The sequence below is a fragment of the Chlamydotis macqueenii genome, chromosome 2, assembly GCF_036417535.1.
Source record: "Chlamydotis macqueenii isolate bChlMac1 chromosome 2, bChlMac1.mat, whole genome shotgun sequence".
Classification (NCBI taxonomy): Eukaryota; Metazoa; Chordata; class Aves; order Otidiformes; family Otididae; genus Chlamydotis; species Chlamydotis macqueenii.
Window position 1 is genome coordinate 46,759,015 of NC_141557.1, and position 23,401 is coordinate 46,782,415.

At 36.8% G+C, this 23,401-nt stretch overlaps 1 protein-coding gene across 1 annotated transcript in view; it reads right to left on the reverse strand.

Moving 5' to 3' along the window:
* The window catches only part of SACM1L (SAC1 like phosphatidylinositide phosphatase), a 32,400-nt gene that overhangs the window by 5,484 nt on the left and 3,515 nt on the right, over positions 1 to 23,401 (reverse strand). Inside the window, exons 2-13 of the mRNA XM_086742836.1 lie at positions 18,118 to 18,215; positions 16,508 to 16,582; positions 13,949 to 14,076; positions 12,917 to 13,066; positions 10,318 to 10,377; positions 8,686 to 8,719; positions 5,857 to 5,958; positions 4,972 to 5,057; positions 4,703 to 4,789; positions 4,174 to 4,242; positions 4,012 to 4,091; positions 1,949 to 2,047 (exon numbers count right to left, since the gene is read on the reverse strand). Of these exons, the coding sequence (XP_086598962.1) occupies positions 1,949 to 2,047; positions 4,012 to 4,091; positions 4,174 to 4,242; positions 4,703 to 4,789; positions 4,972 to 5,057; positions 5,857 to 5,958; positions 8,686 to 8,719; positions 10,318 to 10,377; positions 12,917 to 13,066; positions 13,949 to 14,076; positions 16,508 to 16,582; positions 18,118 to 18,215 (1,068 nt within the window). The remainder of the gene's footprint in view (positions 1 to 1,948; positions 2,048 to 4,011; positions 4,092 to 4,173; positions 4,243 to 4,702; positions 4,790 to 4,971; positions 5,058 to 5,856; positions 5,959 to 8,685; positions 8,720 to 10,317; positions 10,378 to 12,916; positions 13,067 to 13,948; positions 14,077 to 16,507; positions 16,583 to 18,117; positions 18,216 to 23,401) is intronic.

A 23,401-nucleotide genomic window follows, 5' to 3' on the forward strand; every position in this document is an offset into this window, starting at 1 on the left:
TGTTTTGATCAGCATATTTGTTTTACCAGCTTGGTTATCAAGTTACCAGTTGGATGCGTGAATGGGACAGAACTACACTCGTGCTTCTGCCACAGCATTAAACTTCCAGTTGCCGAAAGATTTACAGATTGTATTCTGTAGATTAAGTTACTCCATTATGTAATTATGAACTCTGAATGTGGACTAGCACATGATCCACTGTCACTGTAGAGCATTTTAAGATTATAAAGTCTTAGAGTCATGCAGTACTAAAATCAAGAGCCTTAGAAACATATGCATTTACTTTGATCAGCCTTGTGTTAACCCATTTTTGTAATTCTTGGAGAACTAGTTTTGTTAAACCAAGTTTTAAATTGTTGTATGATTAAAGGAGACCTGTGAAGTCTTCATTTTCCTCCTTCTCCCCAAAGCTTTGCCTAGAACTAATAGTAGGTTAATTAGCGTAGTTGAGGAGTAGACATTTCTGGTTAATAAGATAACTTAAGTGCTGCATCAGCTATAATTGCTCTAAAAAACACAAATAACCAAAAATCCTCAAAACCCAACACCTCTCCCCTCCCACCCAAAGCCCAACAACCTAGGTCTCTTGACAGGTCTTCCACAACTGGATTTAACCTGCAGAAAACAGAGCTGTTTACCTCCCTCAGGGTTGAAGAACTATTTTCTAAGAACATCAGAACTCAGATTTTTCTGTTCCTATTTAAGCAATAGTCACTCTAGATGAAACAAAACAAGGCAAAGTCGAGTGAACCTAATCTTGAGGAAAAGCCTTCATTTCAGTATCTTGTTTTAGAAATACATGGCCTTTTTTTCTTCTTCATTTCAAGGAAACCTGGTTCTTTTTTAAGCCTCCAATGGCAGGTGACATTGAGAAGTAAACAAGTTATGTGATTCAGTATTCACTCCAAGAATAAAGGGTTCTTGCTATGCAACCTACATGCTTATTTCTCCTTATTTGAAGCGCTCAAAGCCACTTCATTTTTCAGCTCTTTAGGTGGTTTTCAGGCTTTTTTTTTGGTGGTGGGCATAGAATAACCACTATAATCTGATGAATTTGTACTATTCTCATGGCCTTCATTCCAGGCAAGACATTTCATTTGTAAGACTCCTGTTCTAGTCACCTAATTTTTTAGAACAGAACATACCACTGCCAGTTTCACCATGTTTTAGCTGATCTACTTTGTGCTTTAGGCACAAGATTTTAGGAACAGGAAGGAAACAATCAGAAAAGCAGAACAAAGTAAACAGTTTCCCTAACAATCAACATGTCTACAAGTAACAAAGACCAAGAAGTGCTTAAAACAACACAACTGTGTGACTAAAAGATTTAAGTTGATTTGGACATTTAGTTTGTGTGACTAAATATATGACTAAAAAGAATGAGAATGTGCTTCCTTGTGGGTTACTTATGTTAGCAAGAGCTAACAATCAGTGCCAGTGCCAAGGTTCGGTGCCACAAACAATGCTTGTTAGAAAAAACACTTTAGAAAGAGAGCAGGTGCCTGTGGAAGGAGCACTAAGTGTTTGACACTATGTAACAGAACAGTCTGCTGTCAACAACACATGGACTCTCGTATATATAAATCAAAATCACCTAAGGAGACCTTTTTTTTAGGCTAGCTTCAGTTGTTACTCAAAGAAACGAGCATGCATACCTTTTAGCCAAAGGTACAAAGGCAGCTCTTGAGTCACAACACAGGGTTGCTACAGGTCTCAGAACCATTTTATCAGGACATAAAAAGAGCTCTGCATCTTAGACTACCAGGTCTCTAACCTTGCACATGGTATCAGCAAGAGAGCAGAGGTATGGAAACACTAACGCATATGAATGCATCTTCTTTATAGAAAATTACAGGTCTGATTTACTGTGCCTTAACTCAAGACTACAGAAACTATGAGAAAGTAGTTTCATTTTAACAGTACAGAAGTAAGAACTGCAGAGCCTTACCTAAACTCATCTTGCTGTTCTGCTAGTTGATCCACCAAAATCTGAAGTCGATCCCACCTCATCCGACTGCACTCTTTATGGAAGTCAAATGCTACATATCTGTTCAGAGAGAAGCATCTTTTCAGATTACATATGTACTGCAGTGAAGGTCTCTGAAAACCCCACAGGGAAGGGCTGTTATCTATTAATACAGGTAGTTGCAGAGTATCTTGTTTTTCTTTAGAGATGGCTTCCAGGCAAATATCTGTGGATTTTGTCAGTGCTCTGTAATCTTCTTGAGGCTGCACCCTTAGTGTGCATGGTGACAGCATTTACATTTCTTTACAAGATGCCACTCGTCTGGAGAAGCACACATTCAGTTCCAAGTCAATCATTCTACACTCTGGCTAGTATTTTTCCCCAAAAAAGTACAGAAGGGATATGCGTCTGATTTCATCTCTCCTGTTCCACCAGGATTCTTTTGCCCTCCTCTATTCCAAGCAACTGCAGTGGGAACTTTAGTTCACTTTGTTGCATTTCAACATCTGTGTCTCTTTCATTCTTCACTGGCATGCAGCATAATTCCCTTGACACCTCTAGAAACCTGAGACAGGTTCTGTTTTAACAGCTAGCCTGCTCTGTTATAAGAAAATTAAACAGCTACTGACTTGGAACAACATGTTAACAGCCAGTTCATTTCTGGTAAGAAGTGCTCTAGATGAGTGGTGTTTGATTCAACATTTATATATACATTTGCTGTGATGACAGGGCATTATATTCCACCCCTCAAATATTCATAATCCAAACGTTATTATTTGCCAAGTTTTCACAACTATTTGCATGAAGAAACATGGTACATATACACTGAAGACTCAAGTCTTAGTCTAGTAGGTAAACACCATCAAAAGTGATTTAAAAAGAACAAGGATTTTGGCAGCATTAAGAAAATGGGTGACACACACCACTTTTTAACAAATACAGAACAAGCAGCATCTCTAAGACACACCCTGACAGAATTCCACAAGCTTTGTACAGCTAAGGTATCAATACCAGCCTAGGTGTGAGTAAGGAAAGAGCTCACCTTAGAAGTGGTCTTTTTTAATAAAAACAAAAGAAAAATCCACACCCACACACCAGTAACACACACAGACACACCCCTGAGGGTTGTAAAAGCAGCACACAGAAGTGAGACAGACTCTGAGTGAGTCTACTCTCTGTGAGACTACTCTGATGAGAGCAGCAGCAGAGCATCACATAAGCAAAAAAAAGCTTGGAAAAAATTCAAAGTATGTCTTCTAAGGGCATCTTGATCATACTCTGCAGTTCCTTAGTTATGCTTAGATAGAAGTGAATCCTTATCAAAACAGGATGCCTTTTTGCCTACGGATATGATTTTGTCCTCTGCCATAGAAGTGTGACAATAATACTATAAAGAAATTTCAAAGAAAAGATGGAGGCAAGTATCTGTGGGAGCTGTATGCTAGCCTACCCTCTAGAGTTAGTGAAAGCAAACACAGGTAGGTTGTAAAATTGTGTACTGCATTCAAGAATACCACAAAGAGATGGAATTTTTCTTGTGATTAACACGCATTCTCCACTCTCTTGGCTGACTGTTACACTGAGCTCCAGAGATTTCAATTACATGCTCCCCTTACTGCATCTTCCTTTATCTCGATACTGTTTTGCTTACACTCTGCACTCCCTCACTAAGTTTGCAATGTAACCAAGCCCTTTTGCCAGAAGCTATTTCTACAGAGCGTGATTTCTTTTTCCTAAAATGCAGAAGATCTCCACAGTTCTCATAGCATACTATTACTCCAATACTGGCATTACCAAGGCCTCTGAGCTTCTTTCTTTATTCTGTCTGTCTCCTCTCTTTGTCCCCTATTAGCTTCACAGTCCCACTTCTGCTTAGAATGTGAGCTCTGAGGTAGGGGCATTGGTCATAGGCAAGCTACTTCATAAAAACAAAACTCAAATAAACTGGACAGTTATTAAAAGGCCCCTAAAGAACTGATAACTCTGTGGGTCTCAGAGGTAATGCTCAACTTTTAACAGAATATGTAATTTCACTTTACATGTACCTGACCATTCCATTTGCCATGCTGTTTACCATTTTTGCAAATGTTTGCTCAAGAGGCTTCTCTGAACCTTTCTGGTTAACCTGGGAGAAAGAAGAAAAGTATTACTCAAAAGCCTGCTTAGAAAAACAGTAGCTTTTTCAGGAAGAACAAGTGAAAGCATACCAAGTTGACAATCATTTGCTTTCCATAGCTAATTATTTGCGAGTCAAAATGTCTTTGGAAGCCATCCATCTAGAAGAGAAAAGAAATGAAAGAAATGTGTTGACAGATGTATACTACTATTAAGATCTGATTTACAAGAAATCTCTATAATCATCTTTTTGATGATACTGCATAGGTAGTTTTATAACTAAAAGTGTTTGATGTTCTCTATTGTGCTAATACATTTCTACTTTCATCCTCCCAGTCTATTCAGCTCTCCTTATTAAACAAGCTACAGATAACAAGTATTGTGCAGCTGCTAAAACTGTTGCAAACAAGAACCAAAGAGAAACTATCCCCATTGATGTCTGGATTTTTTTCAGGCTCTGTACTCATCTTAAGGAGTACAAGGCTTCTTGCTACTACTTTTTAAACATAAAGCTCAATCCAGTATTGCTAATTTTTATTCTACTGATTACAGTCTGTTACCCTATCACATAATCATGAGCCCAGAAATACATTAAAACCCCAAGACACAACACTCACATACATGATTTACTGACTTGCTGATCTGTGGCTTTGGTTTATACTTGAGGTTTGGTCTTTGAGACCAGAAAAAAGGAATTGATCCACGGGTCTGCAAAAGAACAGAAATAGTTTTAAACACAAAACTTAAACTCACTTGTCATTTAAAAATAAAGCAGACTGGTTTGAGTTTATTTGTATGCATGCACATTTTATATATCATCTGTACTTAGAAACAGACAGAGCTATCTATCTGTATACCTTAAGCCAGTAAGCAGTTCCTAATACTTTTACCTGAACAAACGATGCTTTGCTCCCCTTGTAATGCACAATTTGTTCTGTTTCAACAAAGTTAGCAGCATGTCCTTCTGAATCAATACCTATGTAGGAGAAAGACCTCATTAACCAGCTCAGACAGGCTGCAGAACAGTAACAGTACACCAGCAAAAGGCTGCCTAACCCTTCCCTTCTAAGCGCTCACAGAAAGCATGCAAATACCACAGAGCTACCTGGAGATGGTAAATGAAATACGCTTTTTGCAAAAGTTTAACATGATCCATACTAAATTTAACTTGAAGCAGCATAGTTGTGCTTAACACATTTTGATATTTATAGTCCTAGAAACTGAGTAGTTCAATACCAAATAAAACAGAAGTGCTTTGACACTGAAATAGTCACAATTCTATAGCAATGGTACTGCAGAAAATGATCAGTTTCTTCAAAAGTATCTATGTTGGGCCCAGAAACAGAGAAAGTAATTTAAAATCTATTTCCTTGTTCACTTTTTGACTTGAAGCAATTACAGAACATCACTATTCAGGGCTCCCCTGTCAGCACCAACAGTGCTCTTAGCTGAATTTACTGCAAGGCCAAAAAGCTATTAAACACTTGCATTTAACTTCAATAAAAACAGTAAAATGTTAACTGCAGAAGTTTTGTAGGGATTGTTATCTCTAGGAGGAATAAAGAGGAGTCAGTTTTAATAAGTACCAGAAGATGCTTCAGTTCACATACAGGTTCCTAATATTTTATTTGGAGCAAGATATCTCAAGACAAACTATTATAAGCATCATAAGCATTTTTTTGTTTAAGTCATTATACAGCAATTATTCTTAAAAGTAAGTCACATGTATAGATTGGATCCATATTATTTAAAAATAAATCAATTTGCTATTTTACCTCTTACATAGTAGCGTACACCGGCCCTGAAACAGCTTCTTCTGGAAACAAGCAGCCAATCAAAACACTTGCCATTAATAGAACAAGAGTGCATAGTGATAACTAATGACTAACGCTAAGGAAAAACCCCCAAGATTTCATTAGGATATTTTTAGATAGCAAGAGGTAGGAAATATCAGGGAACCAAGTAACCACATTCAAAGAAACTTGTAAACATTTCTCACACAAATAACAGTTGAACATTAAACTTAGAGAGAGTAACTTGGTATTAGGATCAGTATACGCATCACAAAAGGACAGGCTATAGATTATGTCACCGCCGAACACACATTAAAACTGCTATCATTTTGAGAAAACTGTATTCTAAAGAAAATTAGTCTCGTCTTATGCGTATCATTAAATGGACTGACTTCTAAGGTTCTATTCAGTGCTACATCCATCTCACCCATAATTTTATTAAGCTACCTTAACAGTTTCTTGTTCCCATGGCTTTTAACAAAAAATACTACTCCAAAAGATTTTTCTATGCTTTTAAAATAATTAATATATTGGGCTGTTACACCTTGCACCTGTAAGTACAACATACCTCACATTTACAGATGTCAAAATTAGCAGTAACATACACTGGCTTTCAAATCCCTGCCAAGAAAAAGAATGAACATGTACCAAGGCTCCAGTGGGAACTTCTTACGTAAGAACACTTTCTTGCTCAGCCTAGATACCCAGAGGGGGAGGTACACCATAATTTGGGTCTAATCAACAAACAACAGCCACTGACAAATAGGTTCAGTTTTAAACTCTTGTTCTGTGTTGCTTAACTACCTTTATTTGGACTACAGTAAACTATGAAGTTGAATAGAGAGCAGCATTCATCATGAATAACTTCTCCAGGCAGATTCACAGGCTTTCATCCTTTGCCCCTAAAAACTGAAATCTACAACTTTAAAGCAAGCAAAAGATCAAAATGCTCAATTTTTGCAAGCTGCAGTATTAGCATACTGCAGACTTCTGTTCTTTGAGGAATCTAGATCCTTTGTCTTAAGGTTGGTAAAGTAAACAAGATGTATTTTCTTTTTTAAAATAGCAAATTTTACAGTGATTCCGCATTTATGATTCAAATGGGACATAAAGCAGTTGTGCCACACATAAGCACCTAAGCTATGTTAAAGAGCACACTGACTGCATACATGGAACATCTTGATTTATGTGTGCATTTGTGCTAATACTATTTGTTAAAAATTAAAACATATAACACAAATTGGCCCTACATAATCCAGAATGTTCTGACAATTCATAAGTTAGACTGTAAAAAAAGACCTATTTCTCCATTTTCCTGGAAAATTACTGCCAGGTTCTACATCCTTTAATGCAACGCTTGTAGAGCCAACAGGTTCCTGCAAAGAAAGGTTACCTTTAAACTTAGCTGCTTAGCAATATTAAGCCCATTTTCTATCTGCAGTCTCTGTCCTAACTTAAATGGCAACTTGCTATTGGATACTTTACACAGATATAAAAGGCAAATACATAATTTATTGTTCTTTAGAACAATTTTTTTTTTTAGAGCAGCAAGGGAAATATTAAATATAGTTTAAGCTTTAGATGATTAAAGTGTCAATTAGTCAAGTCCATTATTTCTCATCATGGCAAGACTAGAATCCCAGTCCAGATCATTGAACAAAATATATTTAAGTTTATATGGGGAAGGGGCAGGGAAGAATCTTTGATTTTACTGAAATAACTGCTAGTGGTACTGAAACAGTTCTGCTTACGGGTCTTCCTAACTTTTTAATCACTAAAAAACCAAATTTCTTTCAGTTCTCTAAGGTATTTGGTTGGTATTATAATTACAGCAAAACATACCTTACTTATGCTAATTATTTATATAGTGAAAATAGGACAGAAGAATGTTTTAATTGCAGTCTGTCAACTGTTAATTGCAATTCACCCAGACTCTTCCACCCCGGACCTGTAGGAGAAGGACTGGGTTATTCTGACAGTTCCCTTTGGCTGTCTTTCCTTCCCTCTCCACCTACTCCCACAACATTTGCCATTAAATGAAGTCACAGGAAAGAAGGACTGGACATCTGCCAGCTGCTAACAATTCTACCAGAACAGCTGATCCAGTCTGGAAGCTGTTCCCTGCACACACCGGAGGGGCCTTTGTAATGGAGGAACTAAGGAGAATGCAGCATGAGTTCCTCTGTCGAGTCTTGTCAGTCTTTTTCATGCTGCCAGTGCAGGAGCGCTTGGGACTGCGTGAGGAGCACTGCATCCAGAAAGCATTAGGCTTACTTGCAGCACACACCCCTTCTCAAAAATAAACTCATGACTGCTTTGCTAAAAGCGCCGGCGCAGGAAAAGCAGCTGGCTAGGAGAAGCATTCTAGAAGCCTTCAGTAGAACTCCTTATCTTTTTATTCATCAGAAACATCCATAGGCACTTCAAGTCAAAACTGTTCTCCCTTATTTTAAATCCAAAGTAAATGCTAAATGAAGGTATCTTTATAGCAAGATAAAAAGTACTAAGGCTGGTATGAGAGGTTAAGATGAACATGGCAAATGCTTTAATCCCATTGAAAGACAGTTACACAAATCATGCCTGTAAAATTAAATACACTAAGCCTTAAAAGCAGAATATTCAAATGAGTTAACATATGAATAGGCTATCGAACAATATGTAATGCTCACATCTGAACAAACTACAACTTAATTTTGATGCTGTGTTCTAGGTCATGGTTGCCAAACATAGCCACCAGAGCAGCCACATAAGCAACCATTTTGCTGTTAGACTACCATATCCAGCATTGAGCTTTACAACATAGAAGGATACATCCGTGCATCACAGGCGTAGCAAACCTATGGATCTGAAACACACACACACAAAATACACGTTAAAAATATTAAACACTATCAGCCAAAAGAGATAAGTGAATTATAATGCTTTGTCTAGGAGGTTTTTTGATAGTTTTATATACTTTATATCCTTTAATTTTTTTTAGGGTGCAGTAATTCTTTCTGAGAAAAGTTCAATGAGAACAGCAACATATGTAACCCTCACTAGCAGCAGGGAAAAAGTGAAAGTCTAATCTAATTAAGTAACCATGACAAAAAACTAAGGTGCTTTGTCATCCTATACATGGCATTTATGCTTCTACAAACATGCCAGATATGAAGCAGTACATACTGAAAACCTTTTGATATGGTATTTGCTATACCTCCACAGTGGGATGTAAGCAGAGATAGTAAACAACACAGAGCGTGAGTAAGGAATACTTCTATGTGATTAATACTTGAAACACTTGTTTTTCCCATGCTGCCATTCCTGAATAATTTGGTCTTAAAAAATCAAATTATAGTTTTCCAGTACTTGAAGTCAGAAGTATCATGCTTATTATCTAAAACTGTTACTACAGCAAGCCACCTGCAGTCAATATCAGGTCACGCTTCCCCTCATGTATCTGTTATCTCCCTCTTCAACTTCTGTGTTTTGCCTCCTGTGTCTGTTTTCACCAGCCAGCCACACTTGGCTGTCTTCACTGTTCCCACCACAGGTTCTCTCTCATTTCCCAAGCTTTGTTTGCTTAGCACTATCCAAACCATACACTCAGTCATATGCCTCCGGAACATGCACAACAGCCCTTTGCCAATTCGTATCTTCAAATTCCAGAAGCACTGCACAATCTAGCCTTTTGGAACAGTGCTGTCTAACATAAGAGCATATCTCCACAGGTTACAGAGACAGAAATAGAAGCACTGCATCATTCACTTCAATAAATGAGAAGTACTGATACAGAGAAAAGGCTGCTGTAGTGCAGACAATTCGAGAAGGTTAACACACATCTGAAGTCTCTAGCAGGAAGAAGCTTAGATCAGTCCAGCCATTGAGGTACTACAGTTGTGGCTCAGGATCATGGACTTCTATTTGCTGGACTAAGTGAATTCAAAGGTTACATTGTGCTACTCTTCATCTGAAATAAAGTTAAAGAATCTAATCTGTCAGTCTTGCTCTTAGTTACCAGCTTTTTTACCTATTCACTAGACAAATGGAGTTTAAACTACACTCACGGAGAAAGACCCTAGCCAGTCTTAGAAAAAAAAGTGATGAGCTGAACCGTGCCTACACCTAAAGATAAATAAGTAGTTAAACTTCAAAAAAAGCTTAAGAAGCCTATGCTGTGCAGGGTAACTTCCCCTTTAGTTTATATGAACATGGTCTCAGCACAGTATCTTCAAATGTAGACATTTCCAAAGAATCAGCTTTACTATATGTACTACTGACAACATTGACGTAAAGTTGGAAGTCTGAAAGCAGAAGACTGTCATTGTGCAAAACCAGACAAACAGTCATGTTATACTAGATTCTGGCTGTCTGAAATAAGAGACAGAATTACAGGAAACTCTTGTACACTTACACTAGAAGTATATTCATCCTCTATTAATATAATCATTACAAAGTGTATACCTCTGGTTGAGCAGCAAATTCTCTAAGAAGATGTCCATTCCATACAAACCGTGGATCTGCCTGCACCAAGAAAAAAAGCCAATATGCTTTTAGAGGCTCTCAGTTCTGTTTAATTCAACATAAAGGGAATATCATAGCATCCATGCATTACACAGGTTTACATGAACAGATGTACATGGAGATGGAACATCCTTCTTTCATCGGTACCTCATTCATAACCTCAGCCAGAAGTCTAACTCAAATAAAAACAGTTAAAAGAAGAACAGTTCTCTCCAGTCTTTAAAGGTGTTGCCTGACACTTCATGCATACCGAACCATTAAAAATCAAGCTGCAGTATTGGAAGAACATTCCAGTCTTTGCCCTAAGTAAGCAGGGCTTGAAGAGATTTTCCAAAATGTTAGTAACAGTAGCAAGGTAACACTCCTAAAATGGGCAAAAGGTAAAAATGCAAGGAGTCCTGTATGCAATAATCAACAATTCTGAGAATCAAATGTTAAACAATACTTGCTGCTTAAAGGACAAAAGTACTTATATTCTGCTGCAAAAGTGATCCTCATCAACTTTGTGTATTTCCTATTCCTAATTCACCTCAAGTGTCTTGAGTAGGTTGCTAAGCACATTCCAGAAAGCTACCAGATTAGTCACAAAAGTGACATTTGCAGTAGAACATATGCCACTTCCCTGGAGCCTGCACTAAGCCTCAACTTTGAGAAAGGCAGACAATACATCACTGAGGATGAGGGTTAGTTTAAGCTCAGTGTTGGAACAGTCCTTTGTCTAACAGAAAACAACAAATAAAACTGTGTCAGAAGCCGATCAAATCCTACTTGTAATATCTTGAACTAGTAAAAGAATATGACATGGTGCTTTAGTGTCCCTATGTTGGGGCTATTTCCTTCTACCAGTACTGTCTAATAAAAACCCAAACAACAAACACAAGTATCCAACCAAAACACCCATGCACCAAACACAGGCCAGGCTTCTCCTGCAGAGGTGAACTGGAGATGTCCAAAATTGCCACCATCCTTTTGTTAAACTGTTACACTGCAACCACAAGTGTGAAATTGCATTAAAATTGTTTTAATCATCCAACATCTGAATTTACTTAAACCTGACACCTTTTTACTGTACTCTGCCTTTCAAACAACCTTCTGAAATGCCGCAATTTTAAGGCAAATCAATCCTTTCACATCAGCAACTGCTTTCCCTGGCAAGAGTACTAACAGACTAGCATTTGATAACACAAAATAGTCACCAACTATAAACTTTTTCCTTTTTTCTTTTTTTTTTTTAATAATCTTGGAAAAAGTGTCCTCTTCCCCAGCTTAGGCACTTTCAGTAGCTAAGAGACAACATCTCATGACTCTCCTGCCACCTCTTCGGCAAAGGAAGAAAGAGTGCTATTCACTTCCAAGGTTTCAGTATTTCAGTGCCTAGGCAGTTTAGACCTCGTTTACACTTCAGTATAGTAAGTTACCAGACTAAAGATTCTGGAACTCTGGAACCACAAGAGAATTTTAAGCTCAAATTGCATTTGGCTCTGTGATTGTGTTGTCTTTAAGACAAAAAAAGCACATTAAATTAATACTTCAAATACAAGCAATAGGCATAGTTTAGAATGCAACATCCTGGGGCCAACAGCCGTAAAACCCACAGTTATGTTCCACATCATCCTGGAAGAGAATTCAAAGTCAAGTGCCATTTATTCCCCTCACCTCGATTCTAAGTCAGAAGAATTACCTGCTTGCTCTCATTTTTCTGCTTAGTTGCTTGTTGTTGCAATTAGAACTATTCAATATCAAAGTCAGAGGCAAACTTTCATCTATTTTGAATTTTTAAAATCCATTGAAAGTAGACTTCAGAAAGTACTTCTAACTGCCTGATCTAGAAGTCTGACATCACATCTGAACAGATTTCTAGACATCCATGTTGCTAACAAGCTATGAGACTTCAGGAAGCGTGGACTACTATGCTCAGCTGCAATCCCTAACAGTTTCAATAAAATACCACAATGCTGAACAAACTTGTGTCCTGAAGCATTACAGACAAGCATTTTACCCTGTTATTCTAAGCACCCTATGAAGGAAACTCAAACTCTAACTTGACTCAATGTACATTGCAAACTTGCTTCATTGCTTCTTCTTCCTCTCACTGTCAGCTTCTTATTCCAGAGAATTGCCCCAATACAATTTGATTGACAAGATCAGAGATAGTATATACAGTTTAGCAATATAAGGCTATTTTTTGCCAGTTCTATCATAAGGATTTGCATCTAAGCAACATGTAAATCTGTTTCACAAGTTTAAATTAATGATTAAAACAGTGAAGCCATTTTTAGTTTAAGAGATGACCATAAATGCTTTAACAGTATCTGCTACCATTTAGCATATTAATTCATTGTGGAAAAAAAAAAGTTTTATCAAGTGTAATGGGACCACTGATTTCAGCAACATCATCTTAAGCTTTACATAAGTTTCCTTTAGTTTGTGATTGATTGTTTTGACATCATTTAAACACCAGTTGCATAAACTGAACTTAAGCCACATACAACTGATTGTTGTCTGAGACAACAGGCACTAAGCAAAATGAAATCCTTACCCTCTCTAGGAGGCTCATTTCCTGGAACTCTGGGCTTGTGTTGGCCAATCGTTGCAGAGTGTGTGTTAGGTCATACGTTGTTGAAAAGTAAAATCCATCCACACTCAAGACATGACTAAGCATTGATAAAAACACTTTGTTGTCCTGCAACTGTTGAGAGGGGAAAAGAGAAAGGGAAGAAAAAAAAAAAAAAAAAAAAAAAGACAGAAGAGCTCTCATTTACTACCATCAAAATATCTTATTCTTAAGCTACCGCTACTTTTTGAAGTTGATGAGATCAACTTTGCTAGTGCTCTAGCAACAGATGCCATCATCCAGAGATTACCATAAAAGGAGAAACCATGAGATCGCAATTTTGATACCACTTCATTGATAACTTACAGCTAGTACACTGCAACCAAATTCTACAAGAACAATGGAGAGCAGAGAACAGTACTCCTGTGAGGTAAAGAGCTACTGATATTAAACTAATATTAGCAACTTCCAAGCAAAAGGGAAACCATTAGTTTCCCTGAAAACCGTTCAGTCAAAAAGATAAGAGAAGATGACAAGGCAAAACAAAGTATTAACTTACTGTCAAGATTACCCCAATAACTAATCTGCGTTCTGGTTTTGATTAACCTCATTGCTTTCCTGAAAGAGCATCAGATTCCTTTTCACCTTCATTGGTTAGACATCCTTATCTACTCTTTATCAATCCACAACATACCTGTTTTAAACAATCTTAATCCTTTCCCTCCCTCTCAAAAAAAAAGAAAAAAAAAAAGGAAAAGCAATTCTTTCATGCTGGGTAATTATGTAGTTGAACAATTCCACAAATTAAGCAAGACAGCTTACTGTAGTGGCTATGAGAATAGTAAAGCTGTGAGAAAGCTTCATATATATTATAGTAGCCTGAACAAATTGGAGAAAAGTATCATTCATAGAGCATCTTAAAAATAATTTCCATAGTTCCATCAAATTAGGTCTTTTGGTAATGGAGATCAAAATAAGATGACATTGCCACCAACTCCCCTAACCAAATCAACTTACCTGAATATCAGTTAAGTGCAACATGGTCTTTTTGTAAGAGAGGATGTCAAAGTCTGTTGCTTTCCAGATTGCATGACTGAAAATCTCCCCTACTTTCTTCTTTTTTGTTATTACAATGAGATATGTCCCTATAAATCAGAAAGGGCAAAGTTTAAAAAATAGATGCACAAGTTAAGAAAAGCATCTTATAACTATACCAGAAAACTGAAACCAACAGGAAAGAATGAGGTTTCTTCAAGTTACAGCTAGGACTTCACATTCTTAACAGGAAGAGGCTGGAACAGAAACAAACACGCTTGTTAAGCTATCCAATTCTCTATGCTCACAGATTTTGAGCTATTCGTTAAGCTTAAGGAATTAACAAACATGGACAAGATTTTTTAAAAATTGTCAGCTACTCTTAATTCAGACCAGAGACAGTCTGAAAGTCTGTAGGCTTGCAAATGCAGAAAAAGGTCGGTGGTCTTGAACTTGGTTTGTGCAGCACAAAGCAAGTAGGAAATACACAAAAGGAAGCATGCTTCAGAATCCAAAAAGCCTGTTCATCTTATCCTGACAGGTTCAAAATGGAGCAAAGAAAGAAGGGGTTTTTATTTTAATAATTTCAGACAGGAAGTCTGCTGTTCTCTTAGTTGCATAAGTAACAAAGCAAAAAAAAACCCACGAGACTTCACTCAAAGCAATTTGCACTTGTTGGTAAACACAACATAGACTTATTTCTAAGCTTACTGTATTTCAGTGCCATCTTGATTTGCAGAAAAAGACTACTTTATTAAATTGGACATTAATGGATTAAAATCTCATGTACATCTTATAACCATTAAATGCTTACTTACAACTTCAATAGAGCAAAACAATGAGCAGTCCATGCAGAAGTACAAAACCACAAATCTAGTTCATTTTTGTATTAAAGCATGCAAAGAAATACAAATGTCAAAGCAGAAGCAGTTCACACTGCGTGCAGTAAGTTTAATTGCTATACTTATCTACTACTATACTTAGATATACACAAAGTTTTATCAGCAGGCCAATTATTATATCAGGTATCTAGTCTATATAGTCAGTCAAAGAACACATACACAAGCTTTAGTGTTATACTATTTATTTGGAGGGAACAGTCAAGCACTTAAGAATGCTCTAACATGTTTGTATCTGAAGTTTTAAGTATTGCTTTTGGTTAGTATGTCAGAAGCACACACGTACATTATAAAAACAGTACACTTGCCACACAAATAGATACATTTAATCAGACATGAATTTTCAAGGCTGTCTTTTCCTATTTGGGTACGCAACATTCTGTTCAAGATTTCAAGAACTTCAGATATTACTTCAATTTTTTTCCTCCTCCAATACTGTAATAGGAGAACATTCATGCTTATTAAAGATGCTGCATCGCTAGATATGGAACCAGTTTTACAGTTAACAGATAATGGGGAACTGCTTAACAACATGTAGCTAAAACATTTACTTTAACTGATACCATCTTCATTTGACAGCTGTATATTAATCAGTGCAAAGCTTTAGGGCAAGGAAAGAAAAAAAGAAAACAGGCTATTAAAAGAAGTTACATACTTCCATACTTTATATAAAATGCAGTCAGATGAATGAAAGTCACTGCCAAGCCTGTAAGTTGTAAAAATTTCCCTTTGGGGCAGTTCAGTTTTAAAACAGTCCGGGCTTGTCAAGTACCTAAGACACAGGAGTCTATCACATTGCTCTTACTCTGCAAGATCCACCATTCTTCAGAGTATGAGCATATAAAGTTCAGTAGTTTAAGATCCTGTCAGAAGTTACTGCATTTAACACAACGATACTTTGCTTCAGTTGAGAATACTGCAATGAGTAAACTTAAATCCCTTCTACATATGGAGACTTATATATTCAGTATGCACGCTTCTTACTACATAATTTTTCAGACTACATTATTCTCAAACTCTAATAAAGCCTACCCACAAGATACCTTTTGAATATCAGCACTTACTTTCCTCGAAGTCTAAACTGTATGTATCAGGTTTATTTGTGGCAGTGATTGTTTAGATCTGAATACGACCGAGATACTTAGAAAAAGCAGACAGCTTATTCTTACCTTACTCTACAACTCCCTAAAATTTAGAATTGTTAGTCTCTCCTCTTTCTTTTAATGTTGAATTTTCTTTGTATTTGTACAATCATTACTTGAACAGCTGTATCTACTAGTTTATCACCCTGTCACTCTTGGTTATTTCTGTACCAAGGTTATTGACTTAAAGTCAAACTTCACAACCCAATATCTGTCTGGTGCATCAAATCCTGCAGCTAAGGTTAAAACAGTTAAGAGTAAGCAGATTAACTTCTCCAAATGCATTTGAAATACATTTCTTAAAACTCAACAAGCTGTCAGTTAACTCCACCTTTAGAGCAGCTACAGATTTAAGAGGTACATGAACATCCATGGTAAACTAGCAATCACAAGGAAAGCCCATCATACTGACAAAAGTGTAACCTCAGGTACTTGCAAATACTACTTTTGTCTTTAAAGCTTCTTTAACAATATGTTTTGCACAGTTCTGTTTTCCTTACCTGCCACCAATCGGATTGTTCCCAAAATACCATATATAGGCCTGGTAACTGCTGAAGTGGGAACATCTTTCTTAACTGAAAAGCAGAAGAAAAAAAAAAAAAAACATCAGAATTTCAGACTACTTCTTTCATGACTATATGAGAAAACAATTAAACTGGGTTTGTCAGAGAACATAGGAGAATTTCAAAGCTTGTTGGGAGGTGAGGGGGACGGATGTGGAAGCACTCTAACCTGATTTCTCATGTTTCATTCAATTGAATAAATTCAGGCTTATTCACATGATAGTATAAGCAAGTTGAGTTCTCAAAAATGTATTGTCCTGCCAGCTTCCAGAAGCTTTTTGTTTTGAAGCCATCAAGACATGAAAGACGAACAAACCTTAAGTGCTTGTGCCTCCCACTTCCAACTGCTTCTTCTGAGCCTCAGTCTATTTCCATTTCAGAATACCTAGTTTACTTGTTGGCCTATCTCTGCAAAACTACCAACAGCATAGATGTGGCAAGGAATACACTATTCCAAACAACACACCAAGAGATCCAAAAAGTATCCAAATATCAATTAGAAGTCTTAGCATGTTAAACTTTCATCTATCCAAATTTCTAGAATAATAGAAGGGATACTAGAGAATTTTTTTAAAAAACCACACCCCCACACCTGAGTTAGGCATTTTCCCAGAGCTTTGAGAACAGAGAAAGATAGCACTTTACTTTTACTTTGCTTTAAACAACTTGCAGGTTCATCATATAAAACACCAGTAATGAGAACAGATGTAGATTAATAAAAGACTTGGGCTAGCTATCTTCACAGTTTTGAAGGAGAAACTGAAATATTACACAACACCAAAAGTATCAGTGGGATGAGCACACTGCTCTTACATGAAGTAGAGAAGAGGCCTAATAAAAGAAAGAGAATGACTGTTTTTGTATTAACACTACTGTAGCATTATTGTCTGTTTAGACATTGGTAATACTGAGGTACAAACTCCTGAAGTATCAAAAGGGAAGTCACCGATTGCCTTCAATTTCACATTGTTATTTAATGCATGTTTGATTGCTTCTATGCATTAGTCTCACATTCTTAAAAAAAATAAACTAAAATTTTGAGGACCTCAGCATGCTTTATGTTACTTGCATTGACATTTTAATCCAGATTTGCAACAGAACCAAGTTTACAATGAGGGTATTTCACTGTTCTTGTTTCTGGAGGCTTTATGAAAATTCAGGTTTCAGTATTAAATAAAAGACAGCACAGAAACAATTTGGCAAAAGCTGCAGAAGCCCAGTGTTCAACCCTTCTCATTTAATCTTGGACTTCTTGCACCGATCCCAACTAGCTTGGATAAGTCAGTTTTTACTGTTGTGATGCACAGTCTTACCAAAACCAGGCAAGCACAATCACCTTGGTTACCCCCCACAGCATCAATCCCAGACCAAGAAGACACATAAACCTAAGTTCTTTGCAGGACAGAAAAAGCACTAATTTAAAACAGTAACTGAAGATAAAAACAATTCTCCCTGTATCAATTTAAGGTGCCGAAGATCTTCTGGGAGTGCCTAGAGCAAAATAATAGACAAAAGATGCCTATATTGAGAAATACCCGTGAGAATACCTGTAAGAGTGACTTCTGTGGAGACTCTATCAATAGCAAGCACATCATCCGCTCCATCATCACAGGCTTCCACATAGAATTTCTCTGGTGTTATATGCCTTTAACAGAATGGATAGGAAAAAGGAATTTGTTTAACAACACTTACTCTGGGTTTATTTATATTTAAGCTCTTTACCTTATTTCAGCTGCAAAACCAAAATTCTCCCTAGATTACTTCCCAAGAGCCACCCATGTTGACAGTGCATAAAAAGCAAATCAAACTAATCAGTTACTGCAAAATACTTTGTTTGTTTAATAATATTAATTCTTATTTAATACTGAAAGTTAAATACTTGAATTTGTATACTTAGCGGTCCACTGTATAATTAATGTAAGCTTGAACTATGTCACTTAGAAGTCCAACAAGAAAAAAAAAACAAACTTCAAAATAGAGTTTTTTAATGAAACACTTAATATGTCAGAAACTAAAGCACGATGCCCAAATGCAAGTCTAGTAAACACACACAAAAAAAAAGTGTCAAAGGCGATAAACACACCTGTTTCACATTAGAGCATTCCAAGTATTGCAAGAATTCACTAGAAACAACACAGGAAAAAAAACCCCAGAAGTCACACACCAGTTCACTGAAGCAGGTGTCTCAACACTACCATTCCCCAGATTTATTAGCCAGGTCTATGCGACACACATGAGGTAACTGGTAGCCCCCCCCGCCCCCGCATTAGACACATTAGACAAATCACACACCGACATCCTGTTCAGACTTCATATCTATCTTTCCCTTAGATAAACTGTACACAGTACAACACTAGCCATGAAATTAAACATTTTTAGATCATTCCTTAAAAATACATCTGTTAAGATACTTCCAAGAAGCCAGAGATGTTATACTACACAACAATAAAAGTTAGGCAGAAATGACTTGTAGCTGTACACAGGAAATTCTAAACAACCAACCAACCCCAAACACTCTGGAACTAACGTTCTTAATTCTCAATGCTTGTTCTCAGTTTAAGGCTTGACAAGACTAGGAGTCAGAGTTTTAAATATCTTGTTCTATAAACTTATTATACAGGATAGATATTTTTAGGCTCCTTCTCCCTAAATAGATCTTGCATTTCTTCACATCTTTTCTATTTTTTTTTAATCCCTCAGATAGCTGAATTAGAATCCTAATTTAGATCAGAAGAGCCCTTTGAAAGGGGTCAAGATGACTTTTTTTTTTTAACATCTCTAACACCCCACGTTCCACCTACTAAAAGCAGCACCAACTTCAAAGTTTATCCAACTTCAAAATTAAACCCTATTTCTTAGGGTGTGTTTTGACTCTCCCTAAGGATGATGATTCTACCACCCCTCTGGGCAATTAGAGGAAAGCCAGAGGAGACCAAGTGCTAAACTGAACTAGGAAAAAGAAAGCACCCACCAAACCATAACACAACAAACTAAAGCAATCAATAGTTAACTGTTTATCAGGTAACTTAACTTCTTTAAAGGAAAATTTGTATATGGATCCTAGAATAGTGAACACATCAACAGTATTCCCCCTGTAAACCAGTCTTAATCTAAACCAGTCTTAATCTTTCATGTACATGTATGAAACGCTTTACCTTTGAAACAAAAAAAAAAGTGAGAGTAAGAAATACAAACATGCAGTTTGTTGAATATTGAAGCCTTAAAACTTCTATTTTGCTTTCATTGCTTCTGTTTTTGATGAAGTGCACATGTGCACCCCTGGCTCTTTAATGGGAGCCGTTTTTATGGTGAAGAGCAAACAAGCTTACGCAGATGGAATGGGCAAGACAAGCTTAAGCATATTTATAGGCTTTCAATTTGTTAAAGAATTTAAAAAGAAATCAGGATATACTATTTAAGGTGCAGTCAGAAACTTATTCCTAGTTGGCAGGAAACAGTAGTAGACATTTTTTCCCCATAAGAGAGCTGCAGCTACTTAACTTCTGTTGGTTTAGTTGAACAGTCAGTTTTTTCTGGGAGGTGCACTGACAGACATGACTCCAGCTAAAAAAACTGGGGAAGAGACACTGCAAAGTTTAATACTGGACCTCTTAGTCCTTTAACACAGATGCTTATGCACTTTCAGTAATCTGACTGTCTTAAACAAAATAAGTTGAAAAAAAAAATCTTTTAACATGTCAGGTTGTAAAATAGCATCCAAAGTAGTGAGAACAATAGTTTCAGTTTTTTTAATACTCTGTATAAAGAACACAGCATAGACAGAACACTTACACTGATCATACAGAGCACAACTGAACATTTCCACTCCAGTATTTTTCAAAGCTGATCTTTTCATTATGAAGTGCAACATGGGCGTGACTGTATTACAGTCTCAGCACCAAGATTCACTTGCATATTAGTTAAAACTGGTTTTCAAACAACTAAGAAAAAGCTTACAGGTGTAGAACATTTATCATATAAACAAGTTTTCTGAGTACTACACTAGACAATAAGTTCTCTTTGAAGAACATGAAGTCTTTTATCCTTATCATCCACAGGTTAAGAAAAACTAGAGAATTAAGGCTGCCAGTGCAAATTATGCCCTTTTACCACTATCAGGTTGCGGTTGTTTTTTTTTTTTGTTTGGTTGGGGTTTTTTTTTGGTTTTGTTTTTACACCATCTTCATCTCCTCTTACACAATGCCTGTACATTTCTATCTTTGCTTAAATTATGTTTTACACTCAACACAAGAGAAAACTTTGCCATCAGAATTCTCCTTCCTACAGTCCTCTCCAAGACCAGATTTGGTGATAAGTGTCATGACAAGACAAGTGACCTCTGTTTTCAGTTCAATGCACCAAACTTCAGCTTGCAGCACACTGGAACAGTCTTGTCATCCACTGTTTTGGAGCTTTGGTTGGTTTTGTTTTGAAGGTCTTTTTGGAAGGGGGCAGGAGGAAATCAGGTTGCCAGTCTATTAAGTTCTCTCGACTTAAATAAATACTTCTCTGTTGGGATCCCCACTAAGAACTGCCTGAAATACGACTGCACAACAACACAAACTGAAAAACCCAATGCTCTGCAAGATGTTCAGTCATTACTTCTGAAGAAGTGGGAGAATTAGTGCTCTTCAAAGTTTTTAACAGAAAGATGATTCACTTAGTCCCTGCTTCATTTGTGTAAGTAGCTGAGCTTCCTGAAATAAATATAGTTGAAGAGGCGGCCAAAACCCAAAGAGGTTTCAGCTCAAATGCTGACTTACAAACTTACCAATTACTACACTAGACTAGTAGGCTCATTCTCATTTAGATGATCTTTTCAATCTTAAGATTGCTCTCAGATGATTACCTCCCACTTCTCTTTCAGAAAGGAAACTTATGAACATTGCATGCAAGAATGGTGTTTTTCCATAGACTCTACTCAGTACCAAGTCTGTACATCTATCACAAGCTTAGAAAGATAAGCTTATTTTACTGATCTGAGAAGATACTAAAATGCTGAAAGAAGGATCATTCAGAATGATCAGGAATCTGTAGACAGATTGATTCTGTTCCTTTTATGAAACAAAGAACACATGAAAGTCCAAGTGCTAGTATTCCAAGAAAAATAATAATAAAGAAATCCGTATTTTCTAGAAGCCAATAATCTCTGTAGTTACTTTTGAAACTAGTTTTTATACACTAGACTGTATTCTGCTTTTGTATAACGTTCATATTTGACGTTGGAGCCTGTCTTCTTCTTGGATACGTTGTCACTGCTGTCTATAACTATCCAAACCATCAAGAACTCTTAACAGCAGTACCTTGCTTCCATTACAGCACACAAAACCTTCACAAAATCTGAGTTCCTCTCATTTACTTTTTTTTTTTCCCCCTGAAACCTGACCACCATTATCATGGACTACTTCTCAGTATTGCTAAAGAACAAACGGAGTGATAAATGGAAATAGTGGACATTGATAGCCTAACTCATGATACTCAAGGAAAGGTATCGAAGCACTGCAACCATCAAATTCAAGTATTACTGAAGGTGACTTGGATCTCTTTTCGAAAATCCTCCCAACTCAAAATATTGTCGATTGCTGACAAGAAATAAAGCAATTCATTCAGTAGATTTCATCCCTACAATTCAAAGCTGAGAAAAAAAAAAAAAGTATTCGCAAGTGATTTAAAGATGAACAGGAAGGAAAATAAAGCATAACTACATATCAGGCCTAGAAAAAAAGAAAATTCCGTAAAACTCTCACTAAAAATTAGCCTTTTGATTTTCTAGTTTCTTTTCTTCAGGCACTACCACTCTTGTGAAATCATTCTGGTCATTGACATAAGTGAGTACACCTAGTAGTGTAGCAAAACAAGAGAAAAATAAATGGCTCTACTGAAGTTAGTCCTCATACTCTCCAAAACTGGGCTAAGCACTGCATTGCAGCAAGTTTAGATGTAAGAGGCATTTTTAGTGCCCAGACAAGAGACTGTTCCACAGGGGCCTCAGAAGTAGGGAAAAAAGGACAAGAGCACTGATGCCAGTCAGAATCTGAATGAGAGTTAACTCAGTATCTCTCATTTCTGAAGTTATTTCAGTAGCATCCAAGTCATGCCTTGAATAAAAGATGTTTTCCACATTTATAGTGAGTGTCTGAACAAGGTTGGTGTTACGTCAAGAGTGGTCTTCATCCAAAACTTTCTGAAAGCTCCTGCAAAAGCAAAGATACTTTGAAATTACCTTAAAGCAGGAAGCTTCACAGTTTTTGTGGGTTTTTTTCTTGTTAGCTACTTATATCATGAAAGATTCACTATTCTTCTTCATTCAATTCTGCCTTACTGTATTCCTATGCTTCACAAGAAATTAAGAGAGGAAGCCATCCTGCCTTAAAACCCTTGAGCTACATCTTATGATCTTCTAAGAAAAAACATCATCTGTTGTTTTAACTGATCGCTTTCATGGATCTCTAAGTCATTAATCAAAACAAGAGTTGTCCCATTTAATAATCCAAAGCAAAAGACCGCCTTAGAAAATGAAGTGTTGATTCCCAACACAGAATCAAAGAAAAAGCAAAACCCAAAACCGTTGCTTGCTTATACCATTTATAAAGTCATCTTAATTTACAGTTAACTGAGATAGTCTTTTTTGTTTGTTTATTTGTTGCAAAGTTTCATTTCATTAGTTATATTATAAAGCAGTGTTGTACATCACGAAGATGACGCAGAGTTGCATCCCACATTTTAATTGGGCAGGTCTTACAGACAAGAACATTCCTGTGATCAGATAGAGCATGAAAGAGGATCCATCATGCTCTAATGGCAACTAAAGATAGTACTTCACTCAATATC